The sequence below is a fragment of the Verticillium dahliae genome, genomic scaffold, assembly GCF_000150675.1.
Source record: "Verticillium dahliae VdLs.17 supercont1.12 genomic scaffold, whole genome shotgun sequence".
Taxonomy (NCBI): domain Eukaryota; kingdom Fungi; phylum Ascomycota; class Sordariomycetes; order Glomerellales; family Plectosphaerellaceae; genus Verticillium; species Verticillium dahliae.
The window spans coordinates 101,439-127,128 of record NW_009276943.1 but is presented as its reverse complement, the minus strand read 5'-3'; the positions used below and the strand labels follow the sequence as shown (position 1 = coordinate 127,128).

Below are 25,690 nucleotides of genomic sequence, written 5' to 3'. Positions count from 1 at the left end.
CGGCACCCAACACCAAGCAGTCTTTTTCTCGTCGTTGGCCCCGTGAGCTTTTGCCGACACTTCCAGGTTTCGCCCTATGCGAGAGATATGCCGACTCGACCCCTTCAAACGAAAGCAACAAAACAGGAATACCCCAAAAAGGCAATTCCGCTGAGGAGGCTGTTTCGATATCCCGCGCGTGGAAACCCCGGATGACCTCTTTCTTTTCCCCCTCCCACCACGAGTCTGGGACTAACTACAGAACCAACATGTCATTCATCCATGCCGCTCGTCCCATGCCGCCGCTTCGGGATGGATCTCCAACGTACCATGTATGAGTCCCCGAGAGGGCCCCCAAGCTATTCCCATCCGAGCCTCCGTCCTTCAGGGATATATCACTACACTTTGGCTTATTTCGCCGCTTGGTCACAACAGGCACCTCAACCTCTCTCTGTCCCTCCGGACTTTCTCCGCCTCGCGATGCCTGTTCTCGATGGTTAATCACCCTATCCACTTATTCTTCTTGTTCTTCACTCTCGTGACCTTCTTGACCGGATCCATCCGTCCATGCAAGCCGTGCCCAACGTTGAACTGGATGCGTGCGTCTTCTCGAATCCTGCCGACCCGGGTGCACCCCTGGCCAGCAGGCTTGCCGCCGCCCGCCTCGCCTCACTGCAATTAATCAATGATCAACTTAAACAGGTCGATTGCAGGCCCCTCCGGCATCGCGAAACGACCGCTCATCTTGCTCTTCTTATCACATTTAAACAACTCACCACCGTCGTAGCATTCGGGTCATCAATGGCAGGGAAAGAGAGAAAAAGTGCGCATCGTCTCGAGCCCGGCTAGGCACGACGTCTTGTCCAGGCCCGCCTCAGCCGGCCCGGGACTGTCGAGCCAACGAGCCATCGGCCCTGCACACCCACGGAAACGGGAACCATAATCATTGGCACTCGCCATCCCGTCACTCGGGCTGCGCCTTTATCTGCCTGTCCCGTCGACAGCCCACATGAAAAATTCCCCGAAAGCCGCCTCTCAAAGTCCGTCGCACTCCCACCTTTCGCAACCCACCTCCAAAGTCATCTGTCTGTAGTTTCCAAGGATTGTGCTGCCAGTGCATATTCATCACGATGATAAGATTGAAGAAAAAGAAGTAGAGAATAAGATGAGGGCGAGGAAGAAGCATTTTCACTTGGGAACGCGGAGCATCAAGCAAAATACAGTATGATTCCTACTAGGCATCGTGGCGGAAACTTGGAAAACGAGATTGAGCATCTCGCATCTGGCATTGCGCGGATAGCTAGGACGCCGACCCAGAGACATCTCCACTCCCTCGTGACGCTCGGCGGCTCTCCCTCCTGCCGGCGCCCGCCTCGCTTCATCAATGATGCTCCCTCGTGGTACCGGCCATCCGTGAGCACGAGCACGAGTCGCTTTTCATACTCGGTGAGCAACAATCCGGGCCGCCTCTTCCCCCTTACCGAACTTCGGGGTTCGGGACGAGGGACGACGCCTCAGCCATGTAGCCTCTCAAGGCCCGAACCCATGCGCCATCCTGGTCTCTTTTTGCAACGCATATAGTACAGGTCGGAGAAACGCCATTGACTGCTCCATGCACGACATGGTACGTGACTCCCTCTTGCCAAGCAGAGGCCTAGCACGGCATAACGCAGCAGCACGGGCGATCCCATCAGCGCGTGCCTTCTGCAGCCGCATCCGAGTCGCCGCGGTCGCGCAGCTTGCGCTTGCCAGTCTTGGGGCCAGCATTGCTGTTGTTCCCGCTGCTCATGTCCACATCCTCGACCTCTGGCGCAGCGTTGCCGTCTCGGTCATCATCGTCCTCGGTCCACTCAACAATCTCCCACTTGACAGTCGTCGTGCGGCCCCTGCTCTCCGTGATACTGTGGCCCTGCCGCACCGTCTTTCCTAGTCGGGAACCCTCGACGAGGCTGTTGAACCAAGGCACGCTCTGGGATTCCCTGTTGGCAGCCGCGCCCCTCGTCGCCTGTATCGTCCTGACGCCAGACTTGTTCTCAGGCTCGACGTCAGGCTCAGAATCAGGCTCGGGCGACCTGGCTTCTTCGAGCTCAGGCAGTAGCCCCATGTCCTCGAGATCCCGCAGGTCCTCGCCGGCCAGGCTCGCGAGCGTCAGCTGGATGAAATCGGCCTCGCGCTGGGGCCGCTCCGTCCAGAAGGACAGCGGCGTGCCGCAGTACCCGCAGAAGTAGCGCTTTGTCTGCCGCTGCGCCGGGTCCTGGCTCTCGAAGACGCGGTGGATCATGGCGTGCGTCTCGTCAGGGAAGAAGGACGTCGTCGAGCTGCGGTGCCACGCGAGGGGCACGCGCAGGAAGGCGGCCAAGGGCGTGGCCAGGGAACTGCCTAGGGTGTTGTGTTAGCAGTGCCGCGAGGCAATCACTTTTGTTTGTTCAGCATTCTCGCAAGTGCTTGGTTGCACAAAGCAAAGCAAGCAAAGCAAAGCAAAGCATGGAGACGTGTAGGTTGAGATCCCCAATGAAAGCTTACGGTGCAGGGAGTCTGTGTTGAAAATGACCTGGGCCAGCTCGGTCTCGTTTTCTGGCACATCGATGATGTAACGATTGCGGCCACAGTGACAGCCCCCACGCAGCGGGCGGAGCAAACTCATTGTGGCAGGGGGGTGCTGGAGGTAGGTCGGAGAAGAGGGCCTGCGGGCGTTTGAGAGAAGCGCAGGAATTCGTCAGGGAGGTGATGAGTTGATGGAGGCTCTAGAAGAAAATGAACGCAATGAAATGGTGCGGAACTCCGGTCTTGGGGTGATGAGATGGGAACTGGACTGTTGCCTCGAAGAGTTGATAGGCAGCTAGGGAGCACAGCATGATCGTGACAGCACCAGCTCCAGCACAGTGCAGCTGCTTGCGGCACTCGTGGTGGGGCAGTTTCCATCCCTCACGAACCCCCACTTTCTGTCTCCGTTCACTGCTCTCCTCTCCGTGGCGCTGTGGCTGTGGCTGCTGCTAATCAGTGGCGCCGCTCACCGTTCACCTCAGTGACCGAGCTGGACACCGAGACCTCACCTCCCTGTTAATGGATGAGATGCGGACAGAGAGCGCCCTCCGTGCCCTGGTCCAGCCCGTCGAGAATCTCCATGTCCTCCCCCTCGAGCGCAAAGTCAAACACGTCGGCGTTCTCTCTCATCCGCGCCTCAGACGTGCTCTTGACCAACGGCGCCCATCCCTTCTGCAGGCTGTACCGCACCAGCACCTGCGCCGGTGTCTTGCCGTGCTTCTCGCCGAGTCGGCGCAGCGTCGGGTCTGCCATTTTCGTCCCGCGCACGAGGGGGCTCCAGGCCTGGACAACGATGCCGTGCCGTTCGCAGTAGGCGACGAGCGCCCGCTGCTGGCACCACGGGTGGAGCTGTCGGTCAGCACGGCGCTCTCTCCCTTTCCTGTATATGTATAGGTATATGTGTGTGTATTGACATGTAGGAAAAGGGAGGGGAAAAAGAGAGGGAAAAAAGAGAGGGAAATAAAGAAAAAATGGTAAACTCACCTCAATCTGGGTTCACGCTCGGCGGCCACCGCCCCGCATACACCCTCATCTCCTCCAGCTGCTCTGATCCCAATAGTTGCTCACCCCACCGGCCGCCTCGCCCCTCTCCCCTTTCACCGTCTCCAGCGCCCGCCACAGCGCCCGCCGCTTGCGGCACGTCCGGTGCACGAGGACCAGGTCGATGTAAGGGGGGGCCGTCTCGCCGTCGCCGTCGCCCTTGTCGTCGCAACCTGTCATGCGGCGCACGCTCGCGCGGACGGAGCGCAGCGTGCGGGCGGCGCTGCCGTCTTTGCGGTGGATCTTGGTCGTCAGGAAGACGGCGGCGCGGGGGAGGCGAGAGGCCTGCAGGGCGTGGCCGACCTTTGCTTCGTTGGCGTAGAGCTGTGCTGAGTCGATGTGGCGGTAGCCAACTGTCAGGGCGGAGAGGCAGGCTTGTTTGCAGGCTGAGCGCGGCGTTTGGTAGACGCCGAAGCCGAGGCGGGGGATGGCTGTGTCGGTGCCGGGCAGGGGGATCGTGTCGTGGAGGGAGAGGATGGCGGGTGGCGGCGAGGTCATGATGTCGGGGTTTTTTTTTTTTTTTTTTTTTTTTTTTTTTTTTTTTTTTTTGCTGTCAGGGTCAACAGTGAGTGTGAGAGGGTGAAGAGGCACTTGAGATGGAATTCGCCGGTTCAAATGTTGATGAGTCACCTGCCTGCACGAGACACGACAGAGTAAACACACTTTCATCTCATGTCAAAGTCAATTGAAATGGTATTCATTACCGATGCAGATCCAATGCTCGTCGCCATGGCACTGGTGGTCCCGGCAGACGTGAAAACTATACAGTGTCAGTGCGATGCCTCGCGTGCCTCGCTGCCTCGTGTGCCTCGCTGCCACCCAGCCCCCTTTGTCCGGAACGCCATGCCCATCTTCCCCGCGCCTGTTCTGGCGAGAGGAGAGACCCCGAAAAGAACGAGCCGCCAACGACAAGAAGACGGCTTGATTGTGAGACAACAATCAAGCCGTCTTCTTCTTCTTTTTGGGTCGCTCCTCGTCATCGTCGCCCCCGGCCTCGTCGTCGTCGTCGTCGCCGGCACCGCCCTCTTCGTTGTCGACGACACTCTCGGCATCCTCCGAGTCTGACGTCTCCGGGTTTGAATCGTACTCCTCGGCGACGTCGCTCTCGCTGTCGGCCCTAAAGTCCTCGTCGACGCTCTCCTCGTCCTCGTCGGCGGACCCGCGGTCTGCCTTGTTGCCGACGACCTCGTCCTCCGAGTCGTCCATGGCCTCCTCCCGCAGCGCGGCCTTGAGCAGGTTGGCGTCCTCGTCAATCTCATTCTTGACCCTCAGGTTCTTGAGCTTGAAGAACGTCTCCAGCCCCTTGAGGTCCTCGCGGCTAATGTTGCTGAACTGCGTCGAGCCGGCGCCGTTCTTCATGAGAACGGTAATATCAAACGTCGACAGGGCGGACACGGCGCCGCCCACGCGCGAAAAGGTGATGGACGCCGTCTGCTCGTAGGCAATGTACGTCGCTGGCTTGGGGATGAACATGAAGGCCTTCTCGAGACAGTACAGGAAGCCCTCGCTGGCCTTGATCGAACACTTGATGCCCAGCTGGTTGCGGTGCCTGGCGTGGGGGGGTCAGCAGTCGCCTCAACTTTTTTGTTTTCAGAAAAAAAAAAAAAAGAAAAAGGGTCGTCATACGTTTGGAAATCTTTCGCAGGCGTGGTCACCTTCTTATTGGCCAGGCCGCGGAAGATGTAGGTAATGACCTGGTGGAGAGGCTGCTCGTAGTGAGACTGCAGCTTGTCGCCGTACTTGTCCTTGATCTGCTCCTCGGTGAGGTTGACGTCGAGAGTGACCTCCTCGTCCTTCTTAAACTGCATGACGACAAAGGGGTATCTCGTCTGGCCCTGCCTCAGGGGAGGATCCAGGCCCACGCAGAGCATGACGTGCGCGTCATCCGGCTTAGGGAGCACCATGAACTTCTTGATGGCCTCGTACTGGATCTTGTAGTCGTAGGTTTTTCCGCGGAGTCGAAACGACGTGTCATACATGTCGATGTCGAACCGTCCTCTGTTGGCAATTTTTGTCAGCATGGTCTCCGTAGGCGTAGGCGGGGGGGGGGGGGGGGGGGTGGTCAATACTTAGTAAAGACCAGTCATTTCAGCGACGGGAGGTACTTTACGCGGGTGTTGACGCGGCCACTGTGGTCCGCCGTATTCTCACCTCTCACATAAGTCATACTTATGTGTATATAGGGGGTATCGTAGAAACAGCTCGCACACCTTTGAGTCCCGGCTCCCCAACACTAACACATATCTCTCTCCCTCTCTCTCCACCGCTTCCCCCACACCATTCCGTTTCTGCTTTGGGGTGCTCCGATCGCCCCGGCTTCTGTATTCCGCACCCTGTCAGTTGGCCACTGTTCGAAACTCGAGTGTCTCGCCGTCTGGTACATGGGAAGGTACCGAAAGAAGTGGTCGAAGGCTGTGTCCGCCATGTGAACATCAATCCTCTCTTCCAGCTCCAGCTCCAGCTCCAGCTCCATCTCAGAGTCCCGACATGAAGCTGCTTCGCGAATTCCAGGCCACTCTACGAGGCCCTCTCAGATGGCCGAGGCTACTCCATATCGTCATCACAGGCGGTGGAGGTGAGATTGCGGGGGAATCATCCACAACTGGGTTCCATCCCCCACCACTGAGCGGCCAACCGGTTAACCTACCTACCTAGGTAGCGTAAGCTGCTGCTTGAGCCGGGGTTCGCGGTGGCCAGCTTCGGCTTCGGGTGACGGGAGACTGGGACACCTCCCCCAAACCATTCCTATCCTGGGTCTTCAAAGGGGAGAGAAGCTTGTTCTCATTTCTACCAACTGTCGTCATTGTCGAATGGCTTGACTGCTACCTCACTTCCAACCTCGTCCAACCACCCATCTCACAGCTAGCTGGCCTTGTCTCACCGTCACAGCAACCATCTCCAACGCCAATCACTTGGGTTCGCTGCTCCCATCATGTCCAGTCCTCCTTCACGGCTCAAGAACCTGCTTGGTCATTTCCTGCCCTCGTCACAACCCACACAACCCACAGCGGCTGCCGAATACAAGCACAGCTATAACGTCCACCAACTCTCGCCCACCTTCTTTCTCGAGCGCGCTGCCGCCATTGAGCCTGATGCTGAAGCCATCTTTCACGTGACGGCCAATGGCAAGACCCTTCGTCGGTCCTACTGCGAGTTTGCCGACCGCGCTCGTGGTCTGGCGTACTACCTCATCAAGCATGGCCTCCGTCGCGTCGGCATCCTGGCCCCCAACACACCAGCCTTTCTCGAGTCCATCTTCGGCATTGCAGCCGCTGGCGGCGTCAATGTCGCCGTCAATTACAGACTGAAGCCCGATGACATCAACTACATCTTTGACTTTGCTGAGGTCGACTCCATCATCATCGACGCCGAGTTTGCCCATCTCCTCGATGACTTCAAAAAGTCCCATCCCAGCGTGCACTTCCTCATCGACACCGACACGGACGCTACCGAGGGCCAGTTGAGTGGGCCCTTTGACGATGCTGTCCTCGAAGGCCTGCAGTATGACCGCGCTCAAGGTGCCAAGGGCTGGGCTGGTCTGCAGTCGCAGTGCGCCAGCGAGGACGACATGATCTCGATCCCCTTCACCTCGGGCACCACGTCCAGGCCCAAGGGCGTCGTCTACACCCACCGTGGTGCGTATCTGGCTGCCATGGGCAACATTATCGAGTCGGGCCTCAACTACCATGTGGGCCGGTGCAAGTACCTCTGGACCCTGCCAATGTAAGCACCTTTTTTTTTTTTTTTGTGACATACAAGGGAGAAAAAAACTATACATTTCCTCGTCTAACCTAACCAGGTTTCATGCCATGGGCTGGACGTTTCCGTGGTCCATCACAGCGGTCCGCGGCACGCATGTTTGCTTGCGCAAGATTGACTATCCCCTGATCTGGAAACTGCTCAAGGAAGAGGGCATCACTCACTTCAATGCCGCGCCCACCGTCAACACGCTCCTCTGCTCCGCCAAGGAGGCCGAGAAGCTGCCCCAGGAAGTCAGGGTCACGGTCGCCGCCAGCCCCCCGAGCGGCCATCTTTTCGAGCAAATGGTGAGTGGCCGCCTGGCCGTCTGGCAGGCTCTTGCCGATCATACGTGTATACGCGTGCTCTTTGTTGCGAACGTAGCTGACAGACAACAGACAAACCTAAATCTGCACCCTGTTCACGTGTACGGCCTGACCGAGACGTATGGGCCGATTACCAAGGGCTACCAGATGCCGTCGTGGGATGCGCTCTCGCCCTCGGACCGCTATGCCAAAATGGCGCGCCAGGGCCACGGCTTCGTCACGAGCCTGCCGATCCGCATCATCAAGACGGACCTGCCAGAGGGAGAGCTGGTTGACGTGGCCAGGGACGGCAAGGAAATCGGGGAGATTGTCTTTTTTGGAAACATCTGCGCAAAGGAATACTACAAGGATGCCGAGGCGACGCGGAAGCTTTTCGCGGGTGGCGCGCTTCACTCTGGCGATCTCGCCGTGTGGCACCCCGACGGAAGCGCCCAGATCCTGGACCGGGCCAAGGACATCATCATCTCGGGTGGCGAGAACATTTCTTCCGTGGCGCTCGAGAGCATGCTCGTGCAACACCCAGATCTCCTGGAAGCTGCCGTCGTGGCCGTGCCTGATTCACACTGGGGCGAGCGTCCCAAGGCATACGTGACAGTCAAGGAAGGTCGCCAAGTGGCGGGCGAGGACGTCATATCGTGGGCGAAACACCAGAGTAACATCAGTAAGTTCATGGTACCTCGCGAGGTGGAGGTCGTCGAGGAGCTACCCAAGACGAGCACCGGCAAGCTGAAGAAGAACGTGCTGAGGGAATGGGCCCGAGGAAGCCGCCAAGCATGATGTCTGACGACGGTGGCACCAGGCTGCACATGTACAATGGGATAATCGAAGCACGATCTAGAAAGGTTCGGGGGCCCCTGTTTGCCTTTCTTCTCTTTTTGGCTGCCGTGACAAGAATAAGAGGCAGCGCGCCGCACGTGCAACAAACAAACACGGCCCACGGCAATGGGACCAACCTTGACATGTGTCGTTCGGAATGCGAGAGCGAGAACGTGGAAACGCTCCGCCAAGAGACAAAGGACGATGAAGCCCCGATTACGAGAAATGCGACGACTGACAATCGAACTGAACTGAAAGCCGCCGTGAGTAGCGGCGGCTTACCCCTTGAAAAGGCCCCAGCGGAGGCGGCCGGATAAGGTCGGTGCCCTGCAGCATGAGGCCACCTCAACAGACCCTGGACCCAGCTGACGAGCCCAAATCCAGGCGACGAGCGAGGCCAAGCCCGGGGTCTCGGTACCGTAGGGCTGTAGAAACCTCCCGGCCGTGCGACCGAAGGGCTGGAGCACACGTCGGAGGATGCTGACCCCATCTCGACAGACTGTCTGCCGGAGCCCGGATCAGTCTGTACTCGGTGGTTCCAGGATCTTCTAGTGTCTCGTGAAGGGCAACAATGATCGATCTGATGCCATGAGAGGGGCTCGGCACTCATGTGACAGCCGTAGTGCCCCCCCTGCGAATTCCCTTCTTCGGCGACTAAGTTAACTGATGATTGGTATAAAACTGACGATGGGTTCTTGTTGGCAGTTCTGAAGTGCCGGATGTGGCCCCCCTCCTAGCAGATGGTGCAAACACCAGACAACAACGACAACAAGAGTATATACACACACGCCTGTGGCACCCAACCCGGAGGGGGCCATCAACCAGAAGGTCCGACTCGCGATGGATCACTCCTTCGACAAGACACATGGTGAACCAGAACAAGAACCAGTTTTCATCGACTACTTCCTTGACGATCCCGAGGTACGTTCTCACTTCTCCACTCCCCTTTCATCCTTCTTTTTGCCCCTTTGCCTCTGCGCTTTTACATGCTGCTTCCGGTGCCTGGATTCCACAGAAGCATGTTTTGGGGAGCCTCTGGGTATGCACACACACACACACACACAAACACACACATGTTGCAGTGTACACGTGTATACTTGGGGTCAATCCATCTTCAGGCGCCTGATGGAGCTGACGTTTCGGAAACAGCCTGATCTTCTTGTCGTCCGTTGCCTCGGTCGCCCTTCTGTCCCCGTCTTTTTGCTCCAGTGACCGAGCCTGCGGTGCGGTGCAACAAGAACAATGCTACTAACAGCATTCTCAGCAATTGGACTCGACAACACCGCCCTTGGGCCAGACGCCGTTCTTTACCAGCGCCGCAGGGAGTGCTGTCGACCACCTACAGGGGGGTCGTGTCCGCCATGGTGGCGGCGACCACGCCATGCCCGTCGGCCATCGTACGATCCCGACCTCAGCCCACCCGCCACTACCACCACCACCACCACCACTACCACCAACACACCTGGCCACTGAGCCACGACCCCGGAACCACCAACAAGCACGACACGACCGGTTGTTAACCCCCGAGCCGCTCTTCCGCGGCCACCACCTGCAGTCGCCGATTTTGGGGAGCGGGCTGCATGGCAACTCGCCTACTAGCACCAATCCATCGGCGATCCAGCCCCATCACGACGACTGGGCGTTGCCTGACTTCAGCGCCGACTCCCTTGCTTTCCCTCCCCCAGCCGAGGCGTTCCTGGAACCGCCAGTGGGCGCGACCAATGTCATCGACTTTGGCCTCGGCACGGCCGCCACAAACCACCATGACTACACGGACAACATCACGCCACTTCCGAGCCATGCGAGAACGACACTCGATCACTTTGACTTCGACCTTGCCTTTCCCTCGCCGTCATGGGGCCCCAGCCTGAATGATGCCATGTCTTCTTCGCTCGCCGTCGCCGTCGCCGTCGGAGCAGGGACCACGTCCCATCCTCGCAGCGCCATGGACGACGAGAGCGACCACAGGGATACCAGAAGCTTCTGGGCCGACGAAGACTCGTCCTCCGTCGGCGGCCGCCCATCGCCCTCGACAGCCGCCCGCAAGCGCCTCCCCAAGGGAGGGCCAAAGGGCAAGCACCGCGCCGACTCGCTCGACGGCGCCAGCAGCAGCATCTTCAGCACCGGCACCGACGACACGGGCATGTCCCACGCCGCCGGTGCCGCCGATCTGAGCCCCGGTCTGCCCCCGCGCGCAGGCCCCGGGTCCGGATGCAGCCCCAGCCCCGGCACCGTCAAGACGGAGTCCTCCCACCACCCGGGAGCCGCTGCAGCTGGCGCCGCCGCCGCCGCGCGCCGCCGTCGCAGCAGCAGAGCCAAATCAGTCGCGACGACCGCCTCAGCCTCAGCCTCAGCCTCGGCCTCGGCCTCGTCCTCCAACGCCACACCGCCGTCGTCCGACACGCGCGCCCCGAAAAAAACCGCCACGGCATCCACGGCCGCCCGCCTACGCAGTGCCTCGCGCGCCTCCAAGAACGCCGCCCGCCGCCCGGCCGAGTCAGCCGAAGAGCGCCGCACCCGCGCCTCGCACAACCTCGTCGAGAAGCAGTACCGCTCCCGTCTCAACGCCCAATTCGAGGGCCTCCTCAACGCTCTGCCCGAGCTGCCCGTGCCTGCCTCCCAGCAACAGCAGCAACAGCAGCAGCAGCCGGCGGACACGGCCGAGGACCAGACGGAGCGGCGCGTCAGCAAGGCCGAGGTGCTCGAGCGCGCGCGCCTGCACATCGAGGCCCTCGAGCGCGAGAGGGAGGCGCTGCGGCGCGAGAGGGAAGAGCTGCTGCGGAACCTGGCCGACATGGAGCACGACGTCAGCGTGCGCATGGGCGAGGGGGCCTTGGGCGACAGCCTCCGCGCGTCGCCCGCCACGGAGGAGGAGGAGGACGGGGGGCAGGCTGAGCAGGGGGACAAGTGAAGCCGAGAAGCAGGGCCCCGGAACGGGCCAGGTGGCTGGCTGCGTCCGTCATCGTCAGACTGTCAGAAGAGGGATTCCTGCGTTTACGACTTTGGTTCCTCTCTTTTCTTTCTTTCTTTTCTTCTTGTCTCATCACACTGCAGCACTGCGCACGACCTGAGACTGTACTCACTGTACTCCTAGCGGCATTTCTTTTAAACTGCATTTCTGCGGAACGTCATCTCACGCGTAGCCCTGTCTTGGGGATGACTCGATTAACTCGAATAAAACTGATTCAAGGTCTGTTTCCACCCAAAATATCTCTCCATGGCTGAAAGAAACACAAAAAAACGCCAGATAGCCTTGGCGCCTGGGCCGAACCTGGCCAGTCTCGAGCCTCGCAGGCTCTGATGTACCAAGTCTCGCCTGACCTCCTCCCCTGGAGGAGAAGGGCCTAGTCCATCCAATAGGTCCCAGCAGCTCTATGCTACCCCCAAAGATGTCCCACCTTGTACAGGTTATTTTTTGAGGGGTTTCCCACCCCCTTTTCATCATCCGTAAAATCATGCAACCCAGCCTGAATCTCCAATCTTCCCAAGTTGTTTACACCCGGCGAGTGCCACACGTCAGAAGGCGCTCTCCTGCGAGCAGCCTGGTCTGATCAAAACAACTGTGCTCGACGTGTAGGAAAAAAAAAGACGGGCAAAATATGACCGGTGAAAGCTACCGAGATGTAGCAGCCAACGGTCAATCTCGAACACCGGTAGGAAACTCCAGGAAACTCCCGTAAACGAGCGTGCGTACAGGCCATGTACTGCCAGGCCTGCAAAAGTCTTTGTGAGAAGACACGAAAGGAACAAAAGAAAATGTTGCGAACCCCACGGCCCAGCGCGTCCCACACTTTGAAGAAACGGTGCCGGTGGTGCGAGGTGGCTACAGTAGGGGTTGGAAATACTTGTCAAGTAGAGGTTGATGCTCCACTGTCAGATCCGGTTGCCAGCGTAAGCAGGCGGGAAAAGAGCATAGCCACCAGCCGGGGTGCTCAGACTCGTGGTGTGTGCCCTCTGACGCCTGTGTCTGTATGTTTCTTTGTTTCTGGTGGACTGCACACTTTCACGCCCTGCACTAGCTGCGATACGCCTCTCCTCGTCCCGTATATCCCCCATGGAGCGGGACATGACATCGCCACCATCTGACCATGGGCTCTTCGGGCTCTTTGGTGATGCCAGGGGTGGGACTTCGTCATATTCCAGGGAAGCAGGATCGACGGTATCTAAAGCCTTGGGATTCCACGCCTCAAAGGCAGTGCCACTGGTATAACGAGTCAAGGCAGTCAAGTTGGAGTCTGCTGAGATGTGGCGCTCGTCGCTAGATGTGGTATGGCCAGTCGAATTCGAGCCAGTCGTCGACGTGCTGGTGCGATCATGAATGTACAGGCCGGAGGTGCTCAACGCCACAGGGGCATCCGTGCCATAAGAGAAACGAGCTGCCCCAGAGAGCATCTCGTCAGAGTACTCGTCGACACGAGACTCTGCCATTACCATCTGCTGCTGGAAATCGCCTGGGATCAAGAGGGATGGCGAGAGGTTAAAGCCATGGGATTCCTTGAAGCTAGATGCACGGGATGCAGTCCGCACATGCAGATGAGTAGGGCTGCGACATGTGCTTTCGATTCGTGGATGCGAGAAGTTGGACGTTGTTGGCATCAACGGAACTGTCGGCGTGATGGCCTCGTGGCCGGTGGCTGTCGATGCTTGGCTAACAGGGCTGAGGGCCGGAATGTCAAAGTGCCGGGCAGGCACAGGTTGAAGCCCAACAGACAATGGCTGAACACCCTCGATATCCTCGTCAACGCAGAAGCTGTAGGAAGCCGTCGTCGCTGTCGCGTCCAGATCCACAGAATGATCCTCCTCAGCCCTGTCACCGTCGAGCGATGGCCGATCCCAAGCGTACTCAAAGTCAGCTTCAGCCTCGTGATCGTAACAATAGTCAATGTCATCTTCCCAGCTTTCACGAGGCAAGATCTCAACCTCGTTCGTCTCATGCAATGCTGCCTTCAGAGCGCGCTGGGCAGCTATCATGTCGAATCGTCCCAGCGTATCGGAAGCACCGCTCATGGGCCGATGAGGATCTTTCGACTGGAGTTGTGCTGCTTGAAGCTGTGCTGACAGGCGCAGCATTGGAACTGAATGACTTCCGCGCAGGGAGGAGTTGTTGCTTGCCAAGCTGAGACGCGATCGCCGTGATGCTACATGCTGCTCATCCTCCTCCGGAACGTCAGCCAGACCAGTCTCATACGCAAAAGTGGTGCTCGAAGTTGTCAGGGGCCACGCGGCATCATCGGGCGTCGTGATAGCGTGTGGGAACGTTGGGCTTGACGGCGATTCGAGCTCTGCAGATCGCGCAGCAAGGAGCTCGCCGGCTGTTGTGGGAAGCGTATCACTCTCAGCAGGCAGAGGGAAAGGCTTCGGCTGGCGGAACCCACCGCCGGTGAGTGTTCGGTCCCACGAGCCAGCGATCAAAGAATCGGTCGCGTCGTAACGGGTCGACGTCCTGCTAGAGATACGAGGAGGCGGGATAGGCGGGATGGTGTCTTCGGGAGCCCTGGGAGGCCGGGGAGGCGCCGTCGAGCGGGATGCGGCACTGTGCATCTGCTCCTGTGAACGCGTACGCTTCATAAGGCGGCGTGGTGAGACCATGCTTGGCGCTTGTCGTTGAAGGGGCGGGGACGGCTGCAGCGGTAGGCGTCGCGGTGATACTTGAGTAGGTACATCGGCCGGGGCACCATCTTCGCGTATGGCCAGGGCCTCAGAGGAAAAGTTGGAGAAATGAAGACTGTCGCCTTCTATGCCCAGCAGCGGAGCAGCTGGGGGCGGTCTTGGTGGACGAGCAGCCGAGAAGTCCGCGCGACTTTCACGTTGTGCTTGAGGCACGTGTTCTCGCCGCGTATGTGTGACGTGCTGAAAGTTGTAGGGACCAGAGATGAGCAGTTTCTTGTTACCACTGCTAGAGGCCGGACGGTCTGCAGAAGTAGGGTCCGTCTTCGGAATCTTGCGCCGCCCAAACAGACCGGGGATAAGCTGCTCTTTGGGCGGAGGTATGGGGTTGCTATCCAGGGGTTGATCCGTCGAATAGAGTGAGCTCCCGGAAGAACTGTTGGCATTGCTCTCTGCCCTCATCCTGACTTTTCGGTTGAAGATGGTCTTTCCGAACAATTGCACACTCTCTGGTCGTTCGCGTGATGGCATGCTGCTCGATGTCGACCGGCCGGAAGAACGCCTGGACAAGGTGATGTGCTCAAGCGTGTTTTCCCACGAGGGGCGATCCGTGGTGGGAGGACGAGCTGCAACTGAAGAGGTTGATTCCAAAGCCGAGACCCTCTTGACGTGTTTACTGAAAGCACGGATTCGTTCGGGCGAAGGCGGGCCGTCTACAGCTGGCTCAAACATGATGTCCTTGGAGCTCTGAGGGTCAGGACGGGACCGGGTGCTCGGGCGGGACGTTGATGAGGAGACATCCTGCTTCGAGCTGTCGTTATCGACGGTAGCCCGCCGAGCTGCCTTTTTGAAGTTATGGGTGGTGGAGTAGATGGGTAATGGTGCGGATGCCCACATGATGGCTGTCGAATGCTTCCTTTTTCTCTATTCTTCAGCGTTGCTGTCTCAAACCCCCGTGCTGCGCCAGGATGGTGGTCTTAGAGCCACGGATGGGAACCAACGTCAAGGCTGCACTCCAGCACAACACCGCGTCGGTGCTGGCTTGACCTCTCCAGGCTCGCTCAGAAATCGAAAAAAGTCCAGATCTGCTGCTGTACTTTCGGAACTTTTCCTTGGTGTTGATATGACCTTTTTTGCGGGTTCGCGGGGGTGTGGTCGTGGACGTGCACGCCAAATGTTTGTGCGTAAAACTGTCTGGGCGCTGCAGATGGGCGTGGGTGACTGACAGCTCGGCGAAAAAGCAATAGATGACAGCAAAGCGACACGAGTCTTCCTTATACAGCAGACTGCTGAATCCGTGTGCTCAAAGTTGAGCGTGGATTCGACATGTAATCGCAGACAAGCAAAACAAGCAGAAACGAGGCTAGGTGAGGCAAGCAAAGCAGAGCAGAGCAGAGCATGATGGGACGGGAACAGGGGAAGCGAATCGGGGGGGGGGGTACGTGAGACTTTGTTGATGATAGCTGGGCAGCGTCTCTGGGCTCTGGATCCCTGGGTCTAGTCTCCTCAACCTCCCTCCTCCCCTCCTACAAGGGGACGACGGACGGGCATGGGGCGGGCAGGGGAAGGATGTGATGCTGGTAATGACGGCCCCCTGCCCGGTGCAACCTAGAACCCTGCCAGCATGCTGCGAGTTGCTGCGCGGCGTGGATGGGGGATCCGTAATTAACCCTCCCAGTAGAAGACCCAACAAAAGGGTGCAATACAGTATGCGCTGCGCAGCAAAATACAACCCCTGGCATCCCGGCCGCGCTCTTTTTCGGGTCTTTGCTGGGCACTGGTGTCGCGACAGGAGCCTGACCGGATCCAAGACGAGTCGAGACGCGACTCCAGCGAGTGTCAACGGGGGTGGAGGAAGAGGGGGGGAGGGGCACGGCACGTTGGAGCAACAGTGCTGGTGTTGCTCTTCTGCTGGCGGTACGTCGTGTGCAAGGCGCACCTTGTGGGTGCATTCTGCACACTGGGCGAGCATGAGCATGAGCATGAGCAGGGCAACGCGCGCCATGCCGCCAGGCTTTATCTGCTTGTGAGAGTAGCGTGGGTGCATGGAAACGAGTTTATGAATCAAGGTCGCCTGATGCATGTGCATGCATAGAACGACAGAGCCGATTGTCAGCGGACTCGACTCGCCGTATGGGGTTCTCGTACCGCGACGCTCACAGTAGGCGATTCGGCGGGAAGCCACATGTTGTGGTCAGTGAGAAGTAGGTATAGTAGCGTGGTTCGGCGCCGACGTGAGTTAGTGCGTATTGTGTGCAAGGAGCGGCATGCTCTCTGGTCTCGTTCTCTGTGCTGGACAGTGTCGCAGCACCCCGGTGGCGGCGCAAGACTTGACACCCATCTGAGGTACGGATGGGGGGTTTGCGTGAAAGGGACAGAGGAGGCGGGGCGGGGCGGGCCAGGCTGACGGCGCTGGGGGCACGCGTGTGTGGTTGGCTTTGCCTAGCGACGAATCGAGTCTGGTTGGCGGTCGAGGAGGAGATTCCGGGTGCGGATTCCGGGGGATGCTGGGCCGGCAGGACGAGAAAGTCTGTCGCCGCGTGGTTGTCATTTACACGTCTTCTATCCTATCCTGTCAGAGCAAAGGCGGTTAATTTGCGACGGGCAGTTTTCCATGTCGCGTGTCCGTATGGGTCGCCGACGCAAAAAGAATGGCGTGGACGCCGAGTCTGGGGAAGGATGCACGGTGCGAAGCGAAGTGGCAGAGTAAATCAGCAACAATTTCGAACGCAATGCGCGCGTGTCCATAGTACAGCACCACCTTTATGCAGGCGTGCCGGCTCGTGATCTGGAGACGGAGCAAAGCGGCAGCCCGTCATCATGCTGCAACTGCGAAGCGAGCCCAGGCGAGAAGCAGCAAGAAAGAGGACTCGGCATTCCAACGGCCACCATCAGATGTCCCATGGCGCTCATGAAGCATGCGACATGTGAAGCTCGACCCGATTGAGCGAGCCATCCATGGAAGTGGGAGCAAGATCCGTCAACCGCAGTACCTGGAGCCAGGGAGGATGCGCCGTGCAGAGCTGGGCCGATCTGGGCGCGGCTGATGATGGACTGCATCGGGAAAATGGCGAATGGAAGCCAAGACGAGCTCGAGACGGCCTGGGAAATGGGATATCAGGCTGCCTAATCTCTGAGGATATTGGGCGTGACAAGCCGCTGGGATCCAGACGCCGGCTGGCAGTCCGGGAGCGCATGTCAGGACGGAATGGCATGTGGCGATGGTGGTACTGATGGTGGTATTGATGGTGGTACTGATGGTGGTACTGATGGTGATGATGGTGGTGTGGGTGGGCGTGTGGGTGGACGAGGGGCAGGTGGGTGAAGTGGACGAAGGAGGGTTGAACCACGATGCCATCGAGGACCAAGTGCCGCGAAGCTGGACACATAGATAGATGGAAGGCACTGGAACCATAATGCAAGGTACCGCGTCCTTTCGTCCTGCTGCTCTGGGATGCACTTTCCTTTCGTCTTGCTCGGCTGCACTCTGTGCAACCCGGCAGAAGCACCCCCCTCCCCCTAGCATAGGTAATCGCACATGTTGGAGGTTAAAAAGGCAAAGTCACAGGAACAGGAAGAGGCAAAAAGACAATGGGACGAGCAGGAGCAGGACTGGAGGGCTGCAGCTTCCCGCGGAGGGATGGAACAATAAGATGGAGGGCGGTGACGCGTTATGGTTGGACACACAAAGGTACTCAAATGGCAAGAAGCAGTCGAGGTGCCCGGCCCGCAGTTGCTGCAAGTGATGGTAGCTCCACTGCAACTTCCCTGGACTGACCGGTCAGCAAGACCCAAGGTTGCTTGGGTGGTCGCCTTGACGAGGATGAATGACAGCTGAAGCCTCGATTCGCGGCCTGCTCCGACGTGATGGTTTTTTTTTTGGTCCTACTTCCCACGCTTGTGAAGAGGCGTTTGCTCTCCTCAGACTCGACTGAGTTGGCTCCGAATATCTTGCTCCCAAAGCTTCATCAGGTGCTAGGCTCGCAGCTAACGCAGCCATTCGCAACCCAGACCGTTCTCGACAGTGAGCACCACACGCCCTTGTCCTCGTCTGACTGGCCGCCGTCAGCCACCCTCTCGTTCGCTCGCCTCGAAGCTCTTGGGATCCATCTGTACCTGCAGTCAACAAAACTTCGACCCTTGGCTTGCCCGTCAACAATCGTCACACATCACAGCCGAGCCCCGGCTTGCCACCAACCTCCCTCACCTACCATGTATGTCGCTGTGCCCGTGGGGCCTTGTGGGGTTGCGACCAAAGAAGGATGTTGCCTACGTCTTCGGAATCGCCTTGTCAATCGTAATTCCATGGCGCAGCCGTCTTTCACACTACTGTACAATCTTGGGTTACGCCCATCTATCCCAATCTCTCTCACCTGGTCCACCTCCGATATTGCTCCCCCAGACGCCAGCTTGCTTGCAGACGTCAGGGATGCCGGTTACCACCTTGCCTCGCGGTGTGGCCCTGAGGCTGGCTGATTGACATGTATCGACTGTCATCGGTCTATCCACCTATCCACCCCAAGTATCACACGAGGACTGGATGCTGACTTGTGGCCCTTGTCTTCGCAGCCAACAAATTCTAGCCAGCCGACATGGCTCGAAGGCCCAGCAGCAACCCGGCGTGTGTTGCATACCGTCCCGCCCAGTTGCGTCTCGGAGGAGTCAGATCCCTCCAGCCGCGGCTATCTTTCTTCCCTTCGGCTGTCCGAAAGCCATCTCCTCCAATCTTGCCAAACCTCGGGCAACCCATGTGAGACTGCCGCTGCTTCCAAAAACCCTGTGCTCGAGGCGAAACCTCTCGACTGTATCCTCGTTGCAAACCGCCATACCGCACCTGAGCCAGAACGATGCCGATTGTGACAGATCATGATCGACGCGGCTTAGCACCGTACCCTGACCTGGCCTTCTCCGCTGGGGGATTCTATCCCCAGTTTTCAGAGCAGCAGGGGGGTTCCTTCCTGGTCCAACAAGGTCGACGGCGCCACATTCCGGCCGCCCTCGACCAGACAGACCCTGGAAGTTGGCCCAGGGTCTGGCCTCGCTGCCAGTACGTACATAGTAAGTCCCAGGGGGCGGGGGGAGACCGTCAGCGTACCTGCTCATGTATTTCCTCCTTCGTCAGCTTTGCCAGCTACGTGCTTGCGTGTGTGTTTCTCTTGTGGCACGCCTGCCGACAAGCCTTTGCGTCCGGTGGAGGGTCTAGCAAAGGCCCAGACTTCATATGTGCGTCATCTGCAGACGAGTAGAAGACACATCATTCGAGGGCCGGAAAAGGCGTATTGGTGCAACTCTGGTCGCCTATTGCCAATCTACCACATGCAGCCCTCTCGACCTTACCACCCCACTGACGATAATCTGCGCTGCCCACGCATGATGATTGTGGTGGAGAAGAAAGAGTCGCGGGATGATAGTGAAAGTGTGATAATGGAGTTGAATGGCGTTGCCAGCCTCGTCCTGCCTCCTCTGGCAAGACAGGCCGAAAGGCCAGGAAGGTAACAGATTGGTTGGCTGGCATATCAGGTTGAGATGTGAGTCTCGATTGGACAATGACCCCGGCAGGTCCACGTGTGGTTGGTTCCAAATCCTTTTGCCTCGTTGGGACCCCCAAGCGTCTGGATGGTTAGGCTGAAGCTGTCCGTCAGAAAAGTGTGTGACTAGGCAAGCTTGCTGTTGCATATCCGGGGTCTTCCACCTGCAGTATGCGAGAGGGCAAATGCCTCGGGTGAGCTGTCAGTCGGTCCATGAGCCTGCATCAAGCTCCAACAGTGCGCACAGACGGTTGACCAGTCGCACATCTCACGTCGAGTCCCCGCGTTGAGTCGAGCGGCCTCGTGCTGCCCACCCCACAGCATAGCGGAGCGTCCCATCACGGCGGGACACTTGTGCGTCGAAATGCGTCCTTTTTTCACCCCTTCGTGTCGATGTTGTTCCGTCCACGCCATGTTTGACGTTCGGAACGTGGCCGCTCACATGGTACCAGCTCGACACTGTTGCCTGGGACGTGATCTCGGCCAGCAGCCCGTGCTATTGTGTCGACGTTCTTTGTACCGAACCGTACATGACACCGCTTCGCAGTCTCACATGCGCCGATCATCGATCGACTATTTCGACCGACGCAAGGACGAGGTCACTGAAGAAAGTTTGTTTTGCATGAGGAGGCGGAAGGGTGCAAGAATATGTCAAGGGCACAGCATGCTGTGCCCTGAGGCGATGCAGCATGGGGACCTGCAGCCATGCAATATTTTTTCGAGCGCGGCTTCCTGTTCCTCTGCTGCAAGCTGCACCACGGACTGCAGAGCTGGAGTCTCTGGGCATATGCGCCTGCGGGGCTTCCTCGCACTGATGGTGAGCATTCTTGTTGCTTGCCGTGTGTCGCTTCGTGGTACCTCGCCTCATCTTGCCTTGGCTGCCCTGGAGCTCCTCACCTCCAAGCACCCGCGTGCCCCTCCTCGGCGGGCCCTTGGCCTCTGAAGACGGCCATGCATCGCAGACAGACGATCCGGATTCCGGAGCTGCAGCTGCTCCTCTCTTCGTGTGTGTGTGGATCGAATCGAGGGCACGAAGCTGTGTATGCGTGGTAGGTACCTAGGTCAGGCACGGGTATGCGTCTCGAAGGTAGAGATTTCTCGTGCGACCCAATCAGCCTGACAGCCATTCATTGTGCAGTTCTTTGCCCTCCTTCACAGGCACGGTACGTACGCACATGGTAAGCATGTCTTCGACCCCACAAGGAAGCACAGGTCATGAAGGAACAGTGACGTGAAATTCCAGGCCAGGGATGTCCAGGTATTCCTTCCTGAACCTGCCATCGTACGAGACAGAAGTCATAGCCTCTCGACGTGGTCCATGATAAGAAAGTGCATGTGCCATTCGATGTCTCAACCAAAAAGCAATTGGAGAGCAGTCGGTGTGACGAGCCACGCTGTTGGCGCGTGAAGCCGAGCCTAGACGTCCGCAGCTCGACGTTCTAGGACGGCAGGCTGCAGAGACAGAATGAGCTGCCAGAACTGCCAGAACTGCCAGAACTGCCAGAACTGCCAGGGCTGCCAGATTACGTTGCCCCGAGTTCCCCCTGCTACCGTCTCCCGCCAAGCCTATCGAAGAAAGATCGTCGGACGCGATACAACCTCGAATATAAAGTTGGTGAAACGTGGTGCGCGCGCACACCGACTTGACACGCCATAAACGGCGCGAGGTCTTGCCCATCTTGCCCAAGTTGGTCGTTTCCCCCCGGGCGAGTCCTCTCCCACGTAGACTCTCGAGGCGCAATCAGGACAGGAAGGGCAGGTAGGGCAGAAGGACGGGGCAGAGCAAGGGCAGATGGTCGATCTCTCAATGTGGTACTGGGACAAAGCGAAACCGCCGTCGCGGGACCAGCAAAGGCCCGCAGTGGACGTCGGGGTGCTAAAAGCAAGTGCCTACTGGCCGGGCTCGCTCGGGGGGTCCACTGGCTTCCAAAAAAAAAAGCCGACAGGATGCCGTGTAGGGATTCAGGGTCTGTCTTGGTGAGGGAGACAATGGTAATGCCTGACAGCGCACCTGCCGGTCAGTCAGTCAACGTCTGCCGATGAGATCGAAGACGGGTCCCTGCTACGGTAGACGAAGTGGTTCTCCTGATGGGGTGCTGGTGGGCTGCTCGCTGTGATGGAGACTGGGTTTTTTTTCCTTGCTCGTATTTGAGTTCTCCTCTCGAGCACTGCCGGAGTAGCCACGTAAACCGACGACGACTTGTGTATGAGTCGAGAAACGGGGTCTGGCTTCGCTGGCGAATTGACGAGTCAGCGAGAGGACCACTTTGAGTTTCTCGAGAGTGTCCTGGTGCCTGGCACCGCTAATATGGCTGTCTGCCGTGTGTGCCTGCATTTGTGAGCGGGAGACTCGGCCTTGCAACAGCCTTTCTGGGCCAGACAGGCCACGATGATCCCGGTAGCGGATTGTGCAGATGGCATCATTATGAGAGATGGGTGTCCTGTTGTGAGCACATAAAAATAAACACCAGGGGAAAAGCCGGGCATTGAGGGGGGGTCCATAACGTAAGGGCTTGCTGTCGGCCGACGCGTCGCGCCCCATCTACGCTAAGAAACCGAACGGGCGGCTATTTGTCGGCAGGAGCGCACCAAGGTGGGCGCCGGTGTACATGGTACAGGACCTAGGCAGTTTGGCGTCAGGGGAAAATGGAGGATATGGGGAGTCCATCCGTTGCGAGTTGGCAGGAGGGAGGGACGCAGGGGTTCCTGAGGCAGGGACTTGGGCAGGTAGCTAGCTCCTGGACTTTCCTTCCGGATCCATGACTATTGTACATTACCTCGCTCGCACCTTGGCAGGAGCATCCAGGGCAAAGGGGGTGCATTACCACGAGATGATGAGGGGCCCTACCCCCTTCATCCCCAGCAAGACCCCCCCACGATCTACACCCCCCACCCCCCTCATACTAGATCACCCCCCTTCGGCTTCCGAACCAACAACGTCAAACGCCTTATCCGTCACTAGGGAAAACCGCTCGCTCGCTCGGCATCTTGGCTTCCCACGGCACCGCCTCGTTTTAGCTTCTGGCGCCCTTACCTCACTTGGGAAGGAAGCAAACGGGGGAGGGGGGGCCCATCACCATTCAGGGCCCATTGGGGAGATTCAGTTCCATTTCGCTCGGACTGGTTCTTCGTGCCTGGTGCCTGTCGCACGTCGAGGAAGCTTGGGCACGCGGTGGGTGCAGCAGGGCCTGGGAAGCTCGAAGGCTGGGTGGAGAGAGCTAGAGAGGGAGGCTCGAAGCTCTGCCGGCCTTCTATGCCGTGCCGGGACGAGGGACGACCGTTCCCCGGCCGCGCCTCGATCACTCCCTGGTCCCCGATGACATATATCAGGAGATGAGTAAGGTAAGTTGATATGAGAGAGATGAGAGAGAGATTAGGAGATGAAGAGCCGACCAGCACGGGGCATCTGAGCAGGTCTCTCCTTACTCGAGAAATCGTGGCGCGGCACCCAGCAAATGCCGATGTTTGACTCTTGGCGGCGCTCACAGCCTCGTGCTCGTGGTTGCCGCAGCCGTCCGAAGTTCGCCGCGCGCGCCTGTGTGTGCCGTATGGCCTACACCATGGCATGGCGTGACGTGGCGGTGGTACTGCGACAACACCGTCCGCCATTCCACCTGCTCGTTGTGTCAAGCATCGTTGCACGACCGTCGGGGGGGCTTACCACTTGGGCTCCGCGTTTGAGCCTCCCCAATTGCTGCAGGCAGGGCAAGGCGGGAGGAAAAGTAGCTTTCTGTGCGCGCCGGGTCAGTCAGCCACACCGGTCAAGAGAGCACGCAACTCAGAACTCTGCTTGGCTGGGTGCGTGAGTGGTTGGCATCCGTTGTCCCTTTTGTCCGTCTCATCCACTGGCATGACGCCCGAAAAGGTTGAAACCGAGCTCCCGAATCCTTGGACGTTACCAGAGCTCTTAAGCTCCCCACCGCCCGACCTCGAAGTGGGAATAGCACCCCTCTGCAGCCCGATTCACGTCCAGCACCAAGCCTGGAAGCGGACGCGACCCCGGCCGTGCTGAGGTACCATCCCGCCAGCCGATGCTGCCTTCTCCTTTTGTTTGTTTCTCCTCTTGCCACCGGGCCGCCCGCGACACAGAGATTGACTTCTCGCCTTTCTGTCAGTCATTAACAGAGCGTCATATTAGGCCTTAAAGTTTCATCCTTGGTGATACCACGCGCACGGACGGGAAGAGAACGTGCCTGCGAGAAGGCAGAGGTCGGCCGGCCACGCGAGAGCGCGTCTCCAGGGATATGGATATCTTCAGCAGGCTGGTCAGGTCAGCCTTGGTTGTGTTGCAGGTCGTGGCGGCGCGGCGAGGCTGGGCTGCTTCATTTGGACCTTTTCTATGTGGCAAGACCGTAAGATGACCCTGGCCATATGTAACATGACATGCGGCCACGCAACGACGATGCGCTACAGGTTGCATCGAGCCAGCTTAAATCGGTCAATGAGGTCAGTATGACCGAGGAGCCATACGCCATACGCCATACGCCATCGCAGACGCTCGGGCTACTCCAGACTTCTTTGCGGCGATCGGAAGCGCTGCGGTGCCCTGCAGCGTGATGATCGTGATGTTGGCATGGCAGTTGACATTGTGTGCGAGATATCGTCATGAACAGTGGAGTTTCTTCACACGTAGAGCAGACATTGCAATTGCAAAATGTCAGTCAGGCAGTTCGTGAGAAGCGTATGAAACCAACTGATAGTGGCCGCTGCATCCGTGGTTTTCTTTTTTTTTTTTTTCTTTCTTTTTTTTTTTTTGTATTCATTACCTGATGAGAAGATTTCCGTCAACGAAGAAGCCTTTTTCACTTCCAGAACCAACCCTGATCCGTGGTTCCTGTTTCATTCTTGTGGTTATCCGAGTTCTCTCCATGCCCCTTTTCGTGAGCGCTGCGAGTAGCGGACCACGAGTAGTGAGAGCGCGTTTCCGTTTCTCTGCCGACCTCTCTGCCTTGCTCGTCGTAAGTGATGCTGGTCCTTGTAGTCTTGGTGTTGCCGTTGACATCCTTCTGTTCCTGAACCGTTTCATCGACCCGCCATCCCTCTGGTAATTCGCGTGGACTGGTGCTACGGACTTCGCGCCCGTTGCCTTCTCTGCTCTGGTCATCGACGAACGCAAAGGCCTTCATCAGCTCCTCCAAGTGTGCCTCGATACCTCGGGGGTTTTGACGACCTACGATGGTATCGTAGGCGTCTTCTTCCGTTTCCTCCGTCCCTGAAGAGGGGCGAGCCGCAGTCGACTCGGTCAGGGGACTGTCGGAGGGATTTGCGGCCCTGGTCTCCTTTGGCTGTTGGTCGTCGTCCTTGGTGACAGACTTATCCTCGAAACGATCGTCCTGTGCCGCAAGCCAACGACGCCACCTCTCACTGATCATATCCTCCAACGAAGCTGGTCTCGGTTCCCAGCCGTCCCACAGTCCTTGTCGACAGAGCTGATGGAGCCACAGCACAGGCGGGAGACCCTGGGGGTACAGCCGGTTCCATTCCTTCTTCAGCTCGCATCTCTCTCGAATGTCGGGCAGGCCTTGTCCACTGCTGACCATGAGGAGATCTTCAAAGGCGTCCTCGAAGCCGAAGAGGCGAGGGTCGGCTCCCTCGGGCAAATCTGAGGGTACCGGCTGACGGAGGCCACGCAACTTCAGTGGTGAGTGAGGCGAATCGACGAGGAACGAGATCCAGAGGCTCTGGTAGAGGGTCTCTGCAAGCACTTCGGGGTCCACCAAGAAGGCTAACCAGGACGTGGAATTGGGGTTCGCGGGACCACGTGCTGGGTCACGGCTCACTCCACGTCGTTCCGCCGCCTCAGTGACGCCAGTGTTGCTGTCGGGGGATGTGTTGAACGTGGTTGCAGGAGGGTCCATCCACTGGGTGTTCATGGTCTTGGAGAGAACCGTTGGCAGGCCCAACGCGCCCTGGAGGGCAGTTCCTATCTGTTCATCAACCTGCTGCTTGAGGCGATGGAAAAAACTGGTGAAGGGGTCGTCGCTTGGCATGTTGAATGTTGCTGCGCATCAAGGAAGGTAAGGAGATGTGAGAGCGTGGTGCTATATACCACGGAGAGCTGGGTCGCCAGCCAGCAGGCAGCAGACGACAGACTACGAGGAATTTACTAAT

General features: G+C 58.4%; 8 protein-coding genes across 8 annotated transcripts; 2 read left to right on the top strand and 6 right to left on the bottom strand.

Annotated features, from left to right (window-relative positions):
- Positions 1-1,669: 1,669 nt before the first annotated feature.
- VDAG_06332 (uncharacterized protein) lies at positions 1,670-2,623 on the bottom strand (the record flags this gene model as incomplete). The annotated part of the gene is made up of 2 exons (XM_009658710.1): positions 1,670-2,358; positions 2,503-2,623. 2 exons carry the CDS (start codon positions 2,621-2,623, stop codon positions 1,670-1,672), a joined length of 810 nt encoding a protein of 269 aa, XP_009657005.1.
- A 416-nt stretch (positions 2,624-3,039) lies between these two features.
- VDAG_06331 (2,5-diketo-D-gluconic acid reductase B) lies at positions 3,040-4,062 on the bottom strand (the record flags this gene model as incomplete). The annotated part of the gene is made up of 2 exons (XM_009658709.1): positions 3,040-3,354; positions 3,592-4,062. 2 exons carry the CDS (start codon positions 4,060-4,062, stop codon positions 3,040-3,042), a joined length of 786 nt encoding a protein of 261 aa, XP_009657004.1.
- Positions 4,063-4,503: 441 nt separating this feature from the next.
- On the bottom strand, positions 4,504-5,585 carry VDAG_06330 (FACT complex subunit pob-3; the record flags this gene model as incomplete). The annotated part of the gene is made up of 2 exons (XM_009658708.1): positions 4,504-5,113; positions 5,191-5,585. The coding sequence occupies 2 exons, from the start codon at positions 5,583-5,585 to the stop codon at positions 4,504-4,506; spliced, it is 1,005 nt and encodes a 334-aa protein (XP_009657003.1).
- Positions 5,586-6,394: 809 nt separating this feature from the next.
- Positions 6,395-8,405, top strand: VDAG_06329 (2-succinylbenzoate-CoA ligase; the record flags this gene model as incomplete). The annotated part of the gene is made up of 3 exons (XM_009658707.1): positions 6,395-7,287; positions 7,364-7,610; positions 7,701-8,405. Exons 1-3 carry the CDS (start codon positions 6,497-6,499, stop codon positions 8,403-8,405), a joined length of 1,743 nt encoding a protein of 580 aa, XP_009657002.1. The 5' UTR covers positions 6,395-6,496.
- Positions 8,406-9,430: 1,025 nt separating this feature from the next.
- On the top strand, positions 9,431-11,651 carry VDAG_06328 (uncharacterized protein; the record flags this gene model as incomplete). Its single annotated transcript, XM_009658706.1, has 3 exons — positions 9,431-9,483; positions 9,594-9,672; positions 9,709-11,651. 3 exons carry the CDS (start codon positions 9,431-9,433, stop codon positions 11,353-11,355), a joined length of 1,779 nt encoding a protein of 592 aa, XP_009657001.1. The 3' UTR covers positions 11,356-11,651.
- Positions 11,652-12,317: 666 nt separating this feature from the next.
- VDAG_06327 (uncharacterized protein) lies at positions 12,318-14,948 on the bottom strand (the record flags this gene model as incomplete). Its single annotated transcript, XM_009658705.1, has 5 exons — positions 12,318-12,702; positions 12,769-12,945; positions 13,030-13,938; positions 14,006-14,066; positions 14,120-14,948. 5 exons carry the CDS (start codon positions 14,946-14,948, stop codon positions 12,318-12,320), a joined length of 2,361 nt encoding a protein of 786 aa, XP_009657000.1.
- Positions 14,949-22,609: 7,661 nt separating this feature from the next.
- VDAG_06326 (uncharacterized protein) lies at positions 22,610-23,146 on the bottom strand (the record flags this gene model as incomplete). The annotated part of the gene is made up of 1 exon (XM_009658704.1): positions 22,610-23,146. The coding sequence occupies one exon, from the start codon at positions 23,144-23,146 to the stop codon at positions 22,610-22,612; it is 537 nt and encodes a 178-aa protein (XP_009656999.1).
- A 1,235-nt stretch (positions 23,147-24,381) lies between these two features.
- On the bottom strand, positions 24,382-25,569 carry VDAG_06325 (uncharacterized protein; the record flags this gene model as incomplete). Its single annotated transcript, XM_009658703.1, has 1 exon — positions 24,382-25,569. One exon carries the CDS (start codon positions 25,567-25,569, stop codon positions 24,382-24,384), a length of 1,188 nt encoding a protein of 395 aa, XP_009656998.1.
- Between the last annotated feature and the right edge of the window lie 121 nt (positions 25,570-25,690).